The following is a 15,977-nucleotide window of genomic DNA, read 5'->3' on the forward strand; positions in this document are numbered from 1 at the left end:
TGTCGTTTAAAATGACGTGTTGAGAGTTTCACACATTCCGCGAGATCTAGCGCTACGGTTCCAAAACTTGTTTATCGTATTATTCTGTATAGGTGGTAAGTAGAGTAGTCTGATGATAAGTAGTAGTATAGATGGTAAGTAGAGCATCTTTTTGTGTATTAATCTATTTTTAATTCCGTTTTTACTCTGAGATAGAACGGTTTAATTAAAAGTGTTTGAGAGATTTTCTTTAGGAGGATTGAATTTTCGATCAGAAATGGGCCTAGTATGGGTAATCTTGTTGATTAACTCCTACATAACCAAATTGAGAAACAAGATCTTTAAACTAATACCCATTTAAACCTTTATTACTTTTCCGACACATCGACCAATGTTTTACAGTCGCCGATTTCGTTGCGTCTCTTTACAACTCAATAAAAAATGCAATAAAGACAACAATATACAACTATACATCATTAGTAAAACCGCGCGTCATGTTGTATTAACTAAAGTCTCTATTTTATATTCATTTACCTGCTGCTTTGATATCGGGCGGCTAAGAATTAATATTGTAACTGTTGGGTGAGTTTCCATTGTTTTAAGTCTAAACAATACCCAGGTTAGAAGTAAACAACCCTTGAGAGGGTAATGGGTAAACAGCAATTAAGAGGGTAAGGTGTAATCGACACTTGGGGGTAAAGGGGTAACAAACGCCTGCGAAGGTATGGGGGTAAGCAGCACTTGAGGGGGTAAGGGGGTAACTAACACTTGAGGGGTAAAGGGATGACCAACATTCGAGAGGGAAAAAGAGCGAGAGGATAAACCAATACTTGAGAGGATTATGAGTAAATAAGGCACAAGAGGGTAATGGGTAACCTAGGCTTGAGAGGGTAAGAAAACTCAACTTCTTGCATTTCGTGGATTATATTCCGGTCCCATCATTATAGATTGTTTCTCAAAACACTTCCGTGCATTATGAACGCGTGGATAATATAGTCAAACTTTATTTAGATATTCATCCTTATATTAATGCTGATGTCAGTCGTGTTCCGGGTGAACTCTGTTTGTCGTGTTCCGTATTAGTACAGTCCGCAGTGTTCCGGGTGAGTTCAGTCTGCCGTGTTCCAGTGAGTTCTGTTTGCCGTGTTCCGGGTGATTTAATTCTCTTTCAGTTGCCTCAAGCTGTAAATGTTCTCTTTAGGCAGTAGAGGAACCGAATATACTGGAAAACATGACATGAAACATCAGCATAAAACATTTGAGGATACAACAAAGTGTACTCTCGCTGACGGCATGGATTCGAGTTATGAGGTATATAGTCACGCCATACATTGCATTGAGGCTCGGATATCCTCGATAAGAAATACATTTGTTAGAAAACGATTTAAAGTTGGTCTAAATAATGTTAAAAGAAATCATAAACAAAATAACCGTTCCTTACGTTCAAGTATTTCATGGTAGAGTCCTTGCAAGACTTGTACGCGGTTGGGAACTTGGTGTCCGAGCTGCACTTGTTCTGCAACGTTGTTTTCTTGAAGGCCGCGTCGTCGAAAGAACCGTCGGCTTTAAGCTGTTGAAGATAGGATAGGATACGATGAGTTAATGGAGAAAAAAAGGTCAAGGAAAAGATTAAACCTTTTTCTCATTTGGAGGTTCATGTGGAGGAATATATTGTAAGAGCAGAAAATGTAAACTGTGGACAAATCAAGATTGTTACGCCTCATGCAGACAAGTGTTGATATCACTGTTGGTAGCTTAGGAAAAATGGTTGAATCACAAGCATGTATCAGAAGAAAAGAAAAAATTACTAACTCCCTTCAAAACATCGAAGATTCTCCTTAAATCAATTGCCATGGAGATACCCAACTGATTCTCTTTGAGATAACTCGAGTCGTCTGCTCATTGCAAACGACTTATATTCATGTTACTTTTTGAAGGGGTGGATATAGAATAATCTTACAACCGTAATCATTTTGGAGAAAAAAGTATGCATATTAAGTCCGTATCAATAACTTTTACTCCGACATTTCCTTTAGATGCACATCCCTTCCCACTCCAATGACCGTTGCGTTCATTTTAGCCACAAAGGGACTGGATACACAGGGTGTGAAAAAGATTAGCGCCCAAAGCATTTTATTGCAAGCAAACAACCTTGAAATAAATAATAATTTTAAGCACTGAACAAATAATAAGCTCACAGAAATACTCACAAGTCCTGTAGCATTTAACTGACACTTCATGAAATCGAATAGAATTGGATCACAGACTTCGGCATTGTACGGTGGTGAGCCTTCTTGCCAGGGGCAGTTTGGGTCTGTTGGGGGAGGGTTAATTAAATAGAGTAACAGTACAAAGTTATTCTTCTTCATTTTATTAGCTAACAATAATGCAGCAGAATGGAAAAATGGTATGTAGCTTCCAATAAAATTACTGTTCACAAAATTTTTTGATGCAAATGGTGGCTTTCAACAGTGAAAACGTTCCTGTGCGTGAAAAACATAATGAAAAACGTAATAAAATGTTGCCTATCTATTTTCTTACTTGCATAGTATGAATTAGTAGCCGTCCGATATTTTGTTGGGCAAGTCGAAACTGCGTTATTCATGTTGTTGATCCCAGATTGGAAGGCCAAGAAACAAGTGGAGGGGACACTGTAACAAAAACATAATTTAAATATTTTTATTTTAATCTGTTTAGTGGTAACATAAAATTTTTTGGAAGCATATCGTTTGAAAATTAATTTTGCCCTGCTTCTCTATAAAATATTGTAAATTTTTTCGACATGAAATAGTCACAAACGTCATCGCGAGCACAAAATATTTTACAGCAAGAGCACACTTACGTCTGGGCCGACACCGACGTCGCGGCCACGACGAGAAGCAAGAGACCTCGATTCATCTTCTGCATGGGGGCCTGGGGCCGGAGAAACAGAACTGGATATGTCTGGGATCGGAAAGAATGAACAGGATATTCTCTTGGTCAGAGAGACAGAACAGGATGTGTTTGGGCTCAAAGTACTTATGAGTCACTGTTGCGGTGTTGGCATGTGACGAGCATTTTTATAGACCTGCTGTTTGTTGGTTCAGGTGCAGCATGAATAAATTCGCAGATAACCTCCACGCACCGCTTTCATAATCAAGTTTGTTCATGGCTGCAACCAGTGCAGTCATCGAATAATGACTAGGCACGCATGATGCGTGGTATTTTAAAGAATGATAGAATATAATAACGATCTTCCGAGAGTTTTTTGGTTTGCTTGATCATCTTGTCGTTGAATTCATTTTTGTTGCTTCAGACCGCAGCCGCGGCTGTTCGATAAAGGCTCTGAATTTCGATCGTCATGTTCTGACACTGTGAGATCGACGGCGATATGAGCCGCTCTTACTTCAGCGCCAGCCAGACCAACCGAACTTTAACCGTGCGGTGAAGGGAACTTTGTATTTTTGACACTTCATTGATAACGAAGGCACTAGTGGATGCTGATGATGCGGAGTGAATACAGAAGCAAGAACAAAAAACGAACTAGTGAATGGCGCGCACTGAATTAACTGATCCTGATAACTGAGTTAGGTTCAGTAAAGGGTATAGTGAAAACGGTAAAGGATACACTGTACCCCCTTGGTAAAGGGTACAGCGAAAATTCGGTTAGTCTGAAGTAAGAGCTGCTGACATCACGCTTTCAACGAAATTCATCTAATAAAACGTATATTTACGACTCTAATCTATCCAGTAATGGAGTTGTTGAAAGGGTTAATCGGACCATCAAAATTGGTTTTTCTGGTTTTCTGGTCATTTTCTATTCATGCCAATGTGAGATGATACTCTGCTACTCGTGAAAATAACGTATACCGATATTTTTTATATGTTTCGTTACAGATTGCATAATCTAATGCACTATTTTTTGTATAATAAACCATTGACCTCCTTGAAGTATACAAGTATACTCATTGTTTATACAAGGTCTCAGAAGGATTACTAGAATTACTAGTACTAGAACCAACACCAGGGGCCACAGCTATAAACTAAAAAACTGCATTGCAACTCATCCACGCTACAACATTTCTTCTCGCTTCGAATCACCGACATGTGGAACAGCCTCCCCGATGACATCGTTGGCGCTCCAAGTTTGAACGCAGTTTCCAGCGAAATTTTCAGTGAAATTTCAGTTTTCAACAGTGTTCAAGAACAGACTAGATAAAGCTATGGAAAAATATATGTTCAGACTTAAATGCCTAGCACCATATCGAACCCGGTGATATACAGACATTACGAAGTGTAGATTGTCACGCAAAAGTAGGCTGCCTTCTTGCAATCAACTGCGGCCGAGAAACCTATCTGCGCAAATTTTTCACTTCAGTCTTAGTCTGAAAAACAGCGTTTTTCAACGGCTGAAGAAAACTCACAGCGTTTAAAGCGCGGCCAAGGCTGGCCCGATACAGTATTATTTCAAGCAAGAGACTATCAAGCAGACAAACAAACTCAGCCCAACATAACTGTATAGAAATGAAATTATGGGGTGCCAACTAATGGCAAAGTATAAATCATATCGCCAACAAAGATTTCTGGAATAAAAAATCATTCATGTAGTGAATTAAGGGGAGTTTATGCCCAAAACAAAAAAAATTGCTATTAAACAACTAATTAACAATATTTCTTCTCGCTTCGAATCACCGACGTGTGGAACTGCCTCTCCGATTACATCATAGGCGCTCATAGTATAAATACGTTAAAGAACAAACTAGTTAAAGCTATGGAAAAATATGTTCAGACTTGCAATGCCTAGAACCTTATCTAACCCGGTGGAAGTCTAGTAGCTATTTAAACTATTATCAGTATTGAAAAAATCCTTTCAGAGGACATGCTTTTGAATCTTCTGTGAACAAGTCACGAAAAGTACAAGAATCGGCGACAGGCCACATCAGGCCTACTCTTCAGCGCTGACATCACTATGTTCTGTTATGTTAATGTTATGCTATGTTATGTTATGTTTTGTTATGCTGATGGTGCAGAGTATATACAGAAACACGAACAAAAAACAAACCCAGTAAACGGCACGCACTGAACTAACTGATCCTGATAACTGAGTTAGGTTCAGTAAAAATTGGTAAAGGGAACAGTGAAAATTCGGTTGGTCTCGCTGGCACTGAAGTGTCCGAGAGTAGGTTGTGGAAACGAGTCCTCATGTGTTTACCAGCAGACCTAGTTAGCTATTGAGTTCACGGTGACACTGAGACCTTGCCATACAGCATATGTTTAACGAAGACACGAAGACACGTGATAGATCACGCGATCAAGACCTTAGTAGTGGGCGGAAGCGAAGCCTATATAAGGGCTAGCAACCTTAAGTAAGGTCCCCCCCAGTAGCTGATAAGCGCTCCTCGATGTAGCGTGTCGGTAGAGTTCTCCGACCTTACGGTCGACGCCGTAGCTTATACCTCTGTCTCGAAATGTTTAACCACCCCGAAAATAATATTTGCTAGTTAAGATGCTAAAGACATCTGCGACCTTGGCTGCGGGAGGAAGGCAATCGAATTTCATTGGCCCGAGAATTTTAATGCAATGCATTTACCTCGAGTTATCAACCAACAAACATGCGTGGTCATTATGGCAGTTGACTAACGGTTCTCCTCACGCATCAACTAATGTGAGTTTTAGTTCATTTGGATGTGTGAGTCACTGGGCTTAATAGTCTTGATGTGTGTGACTACTGCCCATCCCGGCAGGGAAAACTAGAGTAACGAGTAGGTGGGCGTCGGTTAGCCTGGAATGCAAATACTTGCATTCCATGCATACTAAAAAAATTAAACTTTTATTTTCGAAAACTTTTAGTGTTCGAAAAAGAAATGAAAACACGCGACTCAGTGGACAGATTTTTATAATAAATTCACCTTGGTATATAAAATAAATTTGGGTTTATGAGGCAAACGCATTGGCAAACTCGAGGCAACTGCATTGTATTGATGTTCTCAAACCAATGAAGTCATATTGTCTTCCTCCTGCAGTCGAAGTCGCAGATGTCATTAGCATCTCAACGAGCAAACACGGCTTACATGTGGGCGATGATTAAATACGTCGGCATCAACAATTGATTGCGTTCATAATGTTTCTTGTTTATCTCTCAGCGCTTCTAGTTTCCTAATTAGCATTGCATTTACTAATACGAAAAGTCTGAGTGATAAACTATTCGGAATGTGAATAATTATGTAAATTAAATGACTTCAATGTCATAAAATGAACGACAGCAAGTTAATCATGATTGCAATGCCTAGCTCCTTATCGAACCCGGTGGAAGTCCAGTAGCTATTGCAAACTATCGTCAGTCTTGAAAAAATCCGGTCAGATGACATGCTTTTGAATCTTCTGTGAACATGTCACGAAAAGTACAAGAATCGGCGACAGGCCACATCAGGCCTACTCTTTAGCGCCGACATCACTATATTATGTTATGTTATGTTATGCTGATGGTGCAGAGTATATACAGAAACACGAACAAAAAACAAACCCAGTAAACGGCACCCACTTAACTAACTGATCCTGATAACTGAATTAGGTTCAGTAAAATTGGTAAAGTGAACAATGAAAATTCGGTTAGTCTCGCTGGCGCTGAAGTGTCCGAGAGTAGGTTATGGAAACGTGTCCTCATGTGTTTACCAGCAGACCTAGTTAGCTATTGAGTTCACGGTGACACTGAGACCTTGCCATACAGCATATGTTTCACGAAGACACGTGATAGATCACGCGATCAAGACCTTAGTAGTGGGCGGAAGCGAGGCCTATATAAGGGCTAGCAACCTTAAGTAGGGCATCCAGCAGTAACTGATAAGCGCTCCGCGATGTAACGGTAACGTGTCGGTTGAGTTCTCCGACCTTACGGTCGACGCCGTAGCTTATACCTCTGTATCGTAATGTATAACCACCGTATACAAGATATATTATCTAGACACACGTGGCTTACTTACCTTCACGACCTTAGTCACGAAACACGATCCTCAGGTAGAGCATAATATATAAGCTCTGAAAGAAGTATGAAAGACTGACATCACGCTTTCGACGAAATTCATCCGATATAACATATATTTACGACACTAATCCATCCAGTCAGTAACGGAGTTTTTGAAAGGGTTATCGGGTTATCGAAATGGTTGCAAAGTTTTTCGTCATGCCAAAGTGGGATGACGCTCTGCGACTAGCGGCGCGGCAATAACGCACAACGATAGTTTTTATATGTTTAAGTTACAGACTTACTTACTTACAGCTACCGGGGAATCTCTCTCCTCAGCGTTGTTGGCAAGGTGTTCGCCCGGTTCGCTCTCTCTCGGTTGCAGCTCCTCGCCGCTCGCGTCTACCCCGAATCCCAATGCGGTTTCAGGGCTGGTCGATCGACGGTGGACATGATTTTCTCCCCGCGTCAGCTGCAGGAGAAGTGCAATGAGCAGCAGATGCCTCTCCACGTCGCTTTTATTGACGTAACGAAGGCTTTTGGCCTGGTTAGTCGCTGTCTCTTATACACATCTAGATGTGTATAAGAGACAGACATATCGGTGACTCGAAGCGAGAAGAAATGTTGTCGCATGGATNAGGAGATTCAGACGGAAACAGCGGGCGACGCAGCAGCGACAGCCATCTGCCTTCACCTGTGATGGCTGTGGATTGGATTGTCACTCCAGGATTGGTCTGTACAGCCACTCTCGGCGATGCAGGCGGGACCGATAGCTAACCCATCGTCTCTCGAGACGGACGGATGCCGACGACGACGACGAAGCTACTGACTACATAATCCAACGCACTATGATTTGAATAACAGACCTTGATGACATTGATGATCTTGCTGGCAGACTTGAAGATCAATATTCCAATAAAATTAATATTGAATTATTTTAATTTTTTATTAATATTCCAAAGAATATTTGCTAGTTGAGATGCTAATGAGATCTGCGACCTTGGCTGCCGAAGGATGACAATCGAACTTCATTTGTCCAAGAATTTCTATGCCATGCATTTCTCCCGAGTTATCAACTAACAAACACGCGTGGTCATTATGGCAGTTGACTAATGATTCTCCTCACGCATCAACTAATGTGAGCTTTAGTTCATTTGAACGTGTTAGTCACTGGGATTATTATTCTTGATGTGTTTGACTACTGCCCATCCCGGCAGTGTAAACTAGAGTAACGAGTAGGCGGGCATCGATTAGCCTGAAATGCAAATGCGTGAGAAACAAATTAAACTTTTATTTTCGTAAACTTTTAGTGTTCGAATAAGAAATGAAAACACGCGACTCAGTGGACAAATTTTTATAATGAATTCATCTTGGTCTATGGAATTTGGGTTTCTGAGGCAAACGCATTGGGAAACTCGAGGCAAGTGCATTACATTGATATTCTCAAACCAATGAAGTCATATTGTCTTCCTCCGGCAGTCGAGGTCGCTGGAGGAAGGCCAACCGACGCCCACCCACTAGTTACTCAAGTTGCCACTGCCAGGATGGGCAATAGTCATACACATCAAAAACAGTAAGCTAAGTGACTAACACGTTCAAATGAACTAAAGCTCACATTCGTTTATGCGTGAGGAGAAACATTAGTCAACTGCTTTAATGACCAAGCGTGTTTGTTAGTTGATAACTCTGGGCAAATGCATTGCAGTGAAATTCTAAAGTGTCCGAGAGTAGGTTGTGGAAACGAGTCCTCATGTGTTTACCAGCAGACCTAGTTAGCTATTGAGTTCACGGTGACACCGAGAAGTTGCCATACTGCATATGTTTCACGAAGACACGAAGACACGTGATAGATCACGCGATCAAGACCTTAGTAGTGGGCGGAAGTGGACCCTATATAAGGGCTAGCAACCTTAAGTATAAGGTCCCCCCAGTAGCTGATAAGCACTCCGCGATGTAGCGTGTAGCTTGAGTTCTCCGACCTTACGGTCGATGCCGTAGCTTACGCCTCTGTATCGCAACTCTGTATTACCACCCCGTATACAAGATATGTTATGTGGACTTATGTGTCTTACTTATCCCTCACTACCTTAGTCAACGTAACCCGATCCTCAGGTAGAGCTCAATATATAAGCTCTGACAGAAGTATGAAAGACTGACATCACGCTTTCAAAGAAATTCATCCGATAAAAACATACATTTACGACACTAATCCATCCAGTCAGTAACAGAGTTGTTGAAAGGGTTATCGAACTATCAAAAATGGTTGCAAAGTTTTTCGTCATGCCGAAGAGAGATGACGCTCTGCTACTCGCGGCAATAACGTACAACGATTGTTTTTATATGTTTAAGTAACAGACTACATATTCCAAAGCACTATTTTTTGAATAATAGACCTTGATGACATTGATGATCTTGCTGGCAGACTTGAAGGTCAATATTCCAATAGAATTAATATTGAATTATTTTAGTTGCTTATTTATATTCCAAACTCTAAAGAATATTTGAACGTCAAGACTAACGACTTCTGCGACCTCGACTGCCGGAGATAGACAATCGAACTTTATTGGTCCGAGAATTTCACTGCAAAGCATTTGCCCCGAGTTATCAACTAACAAACACTCTTGGACATTAAAGCAGTTGACTAATGTTTCTCCCCACGCATCAACTAATGTGAGCTTTAGTTCAGCTGAACGTTTTAGTCACTGGGCTTATTATTTTTGAAGTGTGTGACTACTGCCCATCACGGCAGTGGAAAATAGAGTAACGAGTAGGTGGGCGTCGGTTAGCCTGAAAAGCAAATGCATGAGAAAAAAAAAGTTTTATTTTCGAAAACTTTTAGTGTTTGAATAAGAAATGAAAACACGCGACTCAGTGGACAAGTTTTTATAATGAATTCATCTTGATCTATAGAATTTTGGTTTCTGAGGCAAACGCATTGGCAAACTCGAGGCAAATGCATTGCATTGATATTCTCAAACCAATGAAGTCATATTGTCTTCCTCCTGCAGTCGAGTTCGCAGATGTCATTAGCATCTCAACGAGCAAACACGGCTTGCATGTGGGCGGTGATTTATTGCGTCGGCATCAAAAATTGATTGCGTTCATAATATTTCTTGATTATACATCAGCACTCTTAGTCTCTAAATTAATATTGCTTTTATTAATACGAAAAGCCTGAGTGATAAACTATTGGAAATGTGAATAATTATGTAAATTAAATGACTTCAATATTATAAAATGAAGGACAGCAAGTTAATCATGACCTATAATTTCTACCAATAATATATTCAAGTTATGAACCTTCATGACAGCAACTAGGAAAAATGATGTAGCTCCATAAGGTTCTCTGACGCGGCGCGGTATGCCCAGCTACTCAATTTCTACTCAATTATTTTATATAGTAAAGGGTAATATTTAACAAGAATGTAGGGTAGTAATGACAATATACACCATTACTCCCAATATGGATGTTCCACCGAATATTCAGGGGTCACCGATTGTTCACACTGCTGTCGATCATGAGTCATCATCATTCTTAACGCCTCGGCGCTACATTGAAACTCACACGTTCTATCTTCATAATAGCTTATTGAACAGAAGTAAGGGGTTAAATTAGTCTGTAAGTGAATATATGAAAGTTATTGTTATACGTTATTGTCGTGAATCAAAGGTTGGTGTGGGCGACACTCCAGGTGTGTGTCGGGAAAACTTTACAAAATATTTGTTAGATCGATTACCCCTTTCAACGAAACCGTTACTGGCGGGACGAATTACTGTCGTGAATATGTGTCATTAAGTACCTTTCAACGTTTGAGAGGGTAAGAAAACTCAACCTCTTGCATGGTATGAACTATATGTATATATAGATTGATATATAGATCAAGATATAGATTATAATCATCAATATAGATGATTTTTCTCAAAACATTCCCTTACATTATGAGCTATTATGAGCTAGTGAATAATATGGTCAAACATTATCTAGATATCTATCCAGATATTGATGTTGGTTTCAGTCCTGTTCCGGGTGAGTTCAGACCGCCGTGTTCGGGTTGAGTACTGTTTGTGGTGTTCCGTATGAATTCGGTTCGCCGTAATCAGGGTGAGTTCAATTTGCCGTGTTCCGTATAAGTTAAATCCGCAGTGTTCCGGGTGAGTTTATTCTCTTTCGTTTGCCTCAAAGCACTAATTTTTTAACTTGGCAAATGATGAATCGAGGAAACTGAAAAAAAGGACATACACATCAGCATCAAACATTCGTAGATACAACAAATTGCACTTCCACAAGGCATGGATTTGAGTAAGAGTCACGCCATACATAACATCAATGTTCTGATATCCTCGATAAGCAATATATGTTAAAAACTATTTGAAGTTAGTCTAAATGATGTCAAAAGAAATCATAAACAAAATAACCGTTCCTTACGTTCAAGTATTTCATGGTAGAGTCCCTGCAAGGCTTGTACGCGGTTGAGAACTTGGCGTCCGAGCTGCACTTGTTCTGCAACGTGGTTTTCTGGAAGGCCGCGTCGTCGAAAGAGCCGTCGGCTTTAAGCTGTTGAAGATAGGATAGGATACGATGAGGTAATGGAGAAAAGGAAACCAAGGAAAAGAAGAGACATTTTTCTCATATGAAGGAATAAGTGGAGGAATATATTATATGAACAGAAAAAATTTAAATTATGGATAAATCAAGACTGTTACGTCACATGCAATCAAGTGTTGATATTACTGTGAGGAGCTGATGAAACAACAGTTGAATCACAAGCATTTATCATTTATCAATAAACAAAGACTAACTGCCCTCAAAATATCGAAGATTTGTTCAGAATGAATTGTTTTTGAGACATCTAACTGATTCCCTTTGAGATAACTCGAGTCGTCTGCTCTTTGCAAATGACTTACATGCATGTTCCTTTGTAGCGGTGGATAGAGAATAATCTTACACCAGCGCTAATTTTTTGAGAAAAGTATGCATATTTAGTCCGTATTAATGAATTTGAATACGATTTTTCCTTTCGATGCACTTCCATTCCCAGGACTAAGACCGTTGTGCTCATTTTAGCCACAAAGGGACTGGACAAACAGGGTGTGAAAAAAATTAACTCCCAACGCATTTTATTGCAAGTAAATAACCGTGAAATAAATAATGAAATCAAATTTTTAAACACAACTCTTAATCAGCTCGCAGAGATACTCACAAGTCCTACAGCTTTTAAGGCGCATTTATTGTAATCCATCACAATCGGATCACAGACTTCGACACTGTGCGGTTGTGAGCCATAGTCCCAGGAGCAGTTTTGGTCTGTTGAGGGAGGGTTAAATAAAGTAACAGTACGAAGTTATTCTTCTTCATTTCATAATCTAAAAATAATGCAGCAGAAAGGAAAGATGGTATGTAGCATTCAACAAAATTACTGTCCACAAAATTTTATGATGCAAATGGTGGCTGTCAACGACAAAAAGTGTGTCAGAAGCGTTGCGTTGGATGGTATCGTGCGAGTCGTCATCTACGGGACCAAGCTAAGGTGTGAGCGGGACAATCTACCTCAGGATGAAAAGATTAGGAAACATGTTCAATTGCAGCGTTGAGCGTAGCATAGCATAGCATAGTGAAGTCGGCGCTGAAGAATAGGTCCGCTGATGTGGCCTGTCGCTGATTCTTGTACGAGATTTTAAAACAGGTCATTCGACCGGATCTTTTCCAAGCTGTCGATAGTTTGAAATATCTCCGAGATTTCCACCGGGTGAAACGTGAAAACGTTCCTGTGCGTGAAAGACGTAATGAAAAACGTAATAATCTGTTGCCTATCTATTTTCTTACTTGCATAGTATGAATTAATAGCCGTCTGATATTTTGTTGGGCAAGTCGTAGCTGCGTTTGCGTTGTTCAGCATGTTGATCGCAGATTGTAAGGCCAAGAAACAAGTGGAGGGAACACTGTAACAAAAACATCATTTAAATATTTTTATTTTAGTCTGTTTAGTGGTAACATAAAATTTTTTGGAAGCATATCAATTGAAAATTAATTTTGTCCTGCTTCTCTATGAAATAAGTTCAAAACATGGGACTAAACACTTCAGACAAATTTTGGTTTGCACTTTGAGCGATAGTAAGGTAGCACCTCGCACCATGAACGTTCAAACAAACAAATTTCTCTCAACGTCTCCTTCTCCCTCCGCTCCAGAAACCAAGATTTCCAATACCACTTATTCTATAAATGAAATAAAAAATGGAATTAATGGCGGTAACCTCGAATATTATGTATTAATTGACGGTGAGGAATAGTGAATTTCTCGCACCTTAGCGATCTGTGCCACATCCGGAGAATCGCACTTGATGATATATCGATAGTTTCATCATTGACGATACAAAATAAGTAATAAGAAAAGAATGAAGGAATATGAAGCGCAAACAGAAATTATTAAGCCCAGTGCCTCACACGTTCATATGAACTAAAACTCATTTGTTGAAGCGTGAGGAGAATCATTAATAAAATTAATATTTAATTCTCGGACCAACGATGTTCGTTTGTCTTTCTTTTGCTGTCAGTCATAAATGTCATAAACATTTCAACGAGCAAATACTCTCAGGAATATTAAATGAGCACAGTGACTAAAACGTTCAACTGAACTAAAGCTCACATTTTTTGATGCGTGAGGAGAATCATTAGTCAACTGCTTTATTGTCCATGAGTGTTTGTTAGTTCATAACTCAGGGCAAATGCATTGCATTTAAATTCTTGGACCAATGAAGTTCGATTGTTTTCCTCCTGCAGTCGAGGTCGCAGATGTCACTAGCATCTCGACAAGCAAGCACGGCTTACATGTGGGCGATGATTAAATACGTCGGCATCAACAATTGATTGCGTTCATAACATTTCTTGATTATACATCAGCACTCTTAGTCTCTAAATTAATATTGCTTTTATTAATAAGAAAAGCCTGAGTGATAAACTATTCGGAATGTGAATATTTATGTAAATCGAATGACTTCAATGTTATTAAATGAAAGACCGCAAGTTAATCATGACCCATGAATTCTATTAATAATATATTCAAATTATGAACCTTCATGACAGTAACTAAGAAAAATGATGTAGCGTCATAAGATCCTCTCTGGTGCGGCGCGGTACGCCCAGCTACTCAATTCCTACTCAATTATTTTATATAGTAAAGGGTTATATATACCCAATAATTTAAGTTAGTAATGGCAATATACACCATTATCTCCAACATGGATGTTCCACGGAATATTCAGGGGTCACCGATCATTCACACTGCTGTCGATCATGAGTCATCACCATTCTTGAAGCATAGGCGCTATATTGAAACTCATACGTTCTATCATCATAATAGCTTATTGAACAGAAGTAAGGGGTTAAATTAGTCTGTAAGTGGATATATGAAAGTTCTTGTTATACGTTATTGTCATGAATCCAAGGTTGGTGTGGGGGACATTTCATTGGTGTGTCGGGAAAACTTTCCAAAATATTTGATAGATCGATTACCCCTTTCAACGAAACCGTTACAGGTCGGACGAATTAGTGTCGTGAATATGTTATATTAAGTAACTTTCAACGTTTGAGAGGGTACGAAAACTCAACTTCTTGCATGGTATGAATATATGTATATATAGATTGATATATAGATCAAGATATAGATTATAATCATCAATATAGATGATTTTCCTCAAAACACTTCCTTACATTATGAGCTCGTGAATAATATGGTCAAACATTACATAGATATCTATCCAGATACTGATGTTGGGTCCAAACGTGTTCCGGGTGAGTTCAGTTCGCCGTGTCCAGGGTTATTTCTGTTTGTAGTGCTGCGTATGAATTCAGTCAGACGTGTTCGGGTTGAGTACTGTTTGTGGTGTTCCGTATGAATTCGGTTCGCCGTAATCAGGGTGAGTTCAATTTGCCGTGGTCCGTATAAGTTTAATCCGCAGTGTTCCGGGTGATTTCATTCTCTTTCAGTTGCCTCAAAGTTCTAATTTTTTAACTAGGCAAATGATGAATCGAGGTAACTGAAAAACAGGACATACACATCAGCATCAAACATTCGCAGATACAACAAATTGTACTCCCGCAAGGCATGGATTTGAGTAAGAGTCACGCCATACATTACATCAATGTTCTGATATCCTCGATAAGCAATATATGTTAAAAACGATTTGAAGTTGGTCTAAATAATGTCAAAAGAAATCATAAACAAAATAACCGTTCCTTACGTTCAAGTATTTCATGGTAGAGTCCCTGCAAGACTGGTAAGCGGTTGAGAACTTGGCGTCCGAGCTGCACTTGTTCTGCAATGCTGTTTTCTTGAAGGCCGCGTCGTCGAAAGAGCCGTCGGCTTTAAGCTGTTGAAGATAGGATAGGAAGCGATGAGTTAATGGAGAAGTGGAAGCCAAGGAAAAGAAGACACTCTTTCCTCATTAGAAGATTCGTATGGGAGAATTTATTAATGTTGAAATCATTGCAAGGTGCTGATGAAAAAACGGTTGAATCACAAGCTTGTATAAGAATAAAATGAACAAATGACTAATTCCCTTGAAAACATCGAAGATTCGCTTTAGATGGATTTCTATGGAGTCACTTAACTGATTCCCTTCAAGATAACTCGAGTCGTCTGCTTTTTTCATATTAATTACAATCATGTGTCTTTGAGCGAAGAATACAGAATAATCCAGCACGTATTTTGGAGAAAATTATTGCATATTTAGTTCGTATCAATACATTTTAATCCGATTTTCCTTTCGATGCACATCCATTCCCTCTCCAATGACCGTTGTGCTCATTTTAGCCACAAAGGGACTGGACAAACAGGGTGCAAAAAATATTAACGTCATAACGCATTTTGTTGCAAGCAAACAACCGTGAAATAAATAATAAAACCAAATTTCAAAATACTGAACTAATATTCAGCTCGCAGAGATACTTACAAGTCCTGAAGTTTTTAAGACGCATTTATAGTAATCGAACACAATCGGATCACAGACTTCGACATTGTACCCTGGTGAGCCCATAGATTTGGCGCAGTCTGCCGGAAGA

At 39.5% G+C, this 15,977-nt stretch overlaps 1 protein-coding gene and 1 long non-coding RNA gene across 5 annotated transcripts; both read right to left on the minus strand.

Moving 5' to 3' along the window:
* Positions 1-887: 887 nt before the first annotated feature.
* LOC125178613 lies at positions 888-12,847 on the minus strand. Of its 4 annotated transcripts, XM_047882816.1 has the most exons (5): positions 12,776-12,847; positions 2,521-2,552; positions 2,190-2,293; positions 1,421-1,549; positions 888-1,201 (listed from the first exon to the last, which is right to left on the minus strand). In XM_047882816.1, the coding sequence occupies exons 1-5, from the start codon at positions 12,814-12,816 to the stop codon at positions 1,157-1,159; spliced, it is 351 nt and encodes a 116-aa protein (XP_047738772.1). In that variant the 5' UTR covers positions 12,817-12,847; the 3' UTR covers positions 888-1,156. The 4 variants fall into 4 exon arrangements, with proteins under 4 accessions (XP_047738772.1, XP_047738771.1, XP_047738773.1 ...); XM_047882815.1 differs by lacking the exons at positions 2,190-2,293; positions 2,521-2,552 and adding an exon at positions 12,121-12,224 and having other exon boundaries at positions 12,744-12,847; XM_047882817.1 differs by lacking the exons at positions 1,421-1,549; positions 2,190-2,293; positions 2,521-2,552 and adding exons at positions 11,346-11,474; positions 12,121-12,224 and having other exon boundaries at positions 12,744-12,847.
* A 1,705-nt stretch (positions 12,848-14,552) lies between these two features.
* Positions 14,553-15,964, minus strand: LOC125178614. Its single transcript, XR_007156968.1, has 3 exons — positions 15,869-15,964; positions 15,158-15,286; positions 14,553-14,953 (listed from the first exon to the last, which is right to left on the minus strand). It is a non-coding gene; the product is annotated as an uncharacterized LOC125178614 (long non-coding RNA).
* Between the last annotated feature and the right edge of the window lie 13 nt (positions 15,965-15,977).

Source organism: Hyalella azteca, unplaced genomic scaffold (genome assembly GCF_000764305.2).
Source record: "Hyalella azteca isolate HAZT.00-mixed unplaced genomic scaffold, Hazt_2.0.2 contig11411, whole genome shotgun sequence".
Lineage (NCBI taxonomy): Eukaryota > Metazoa > Arthropoda > Malacostraca > Amphipoda > Hyalellidae > Hyalella > Hyalella azteca.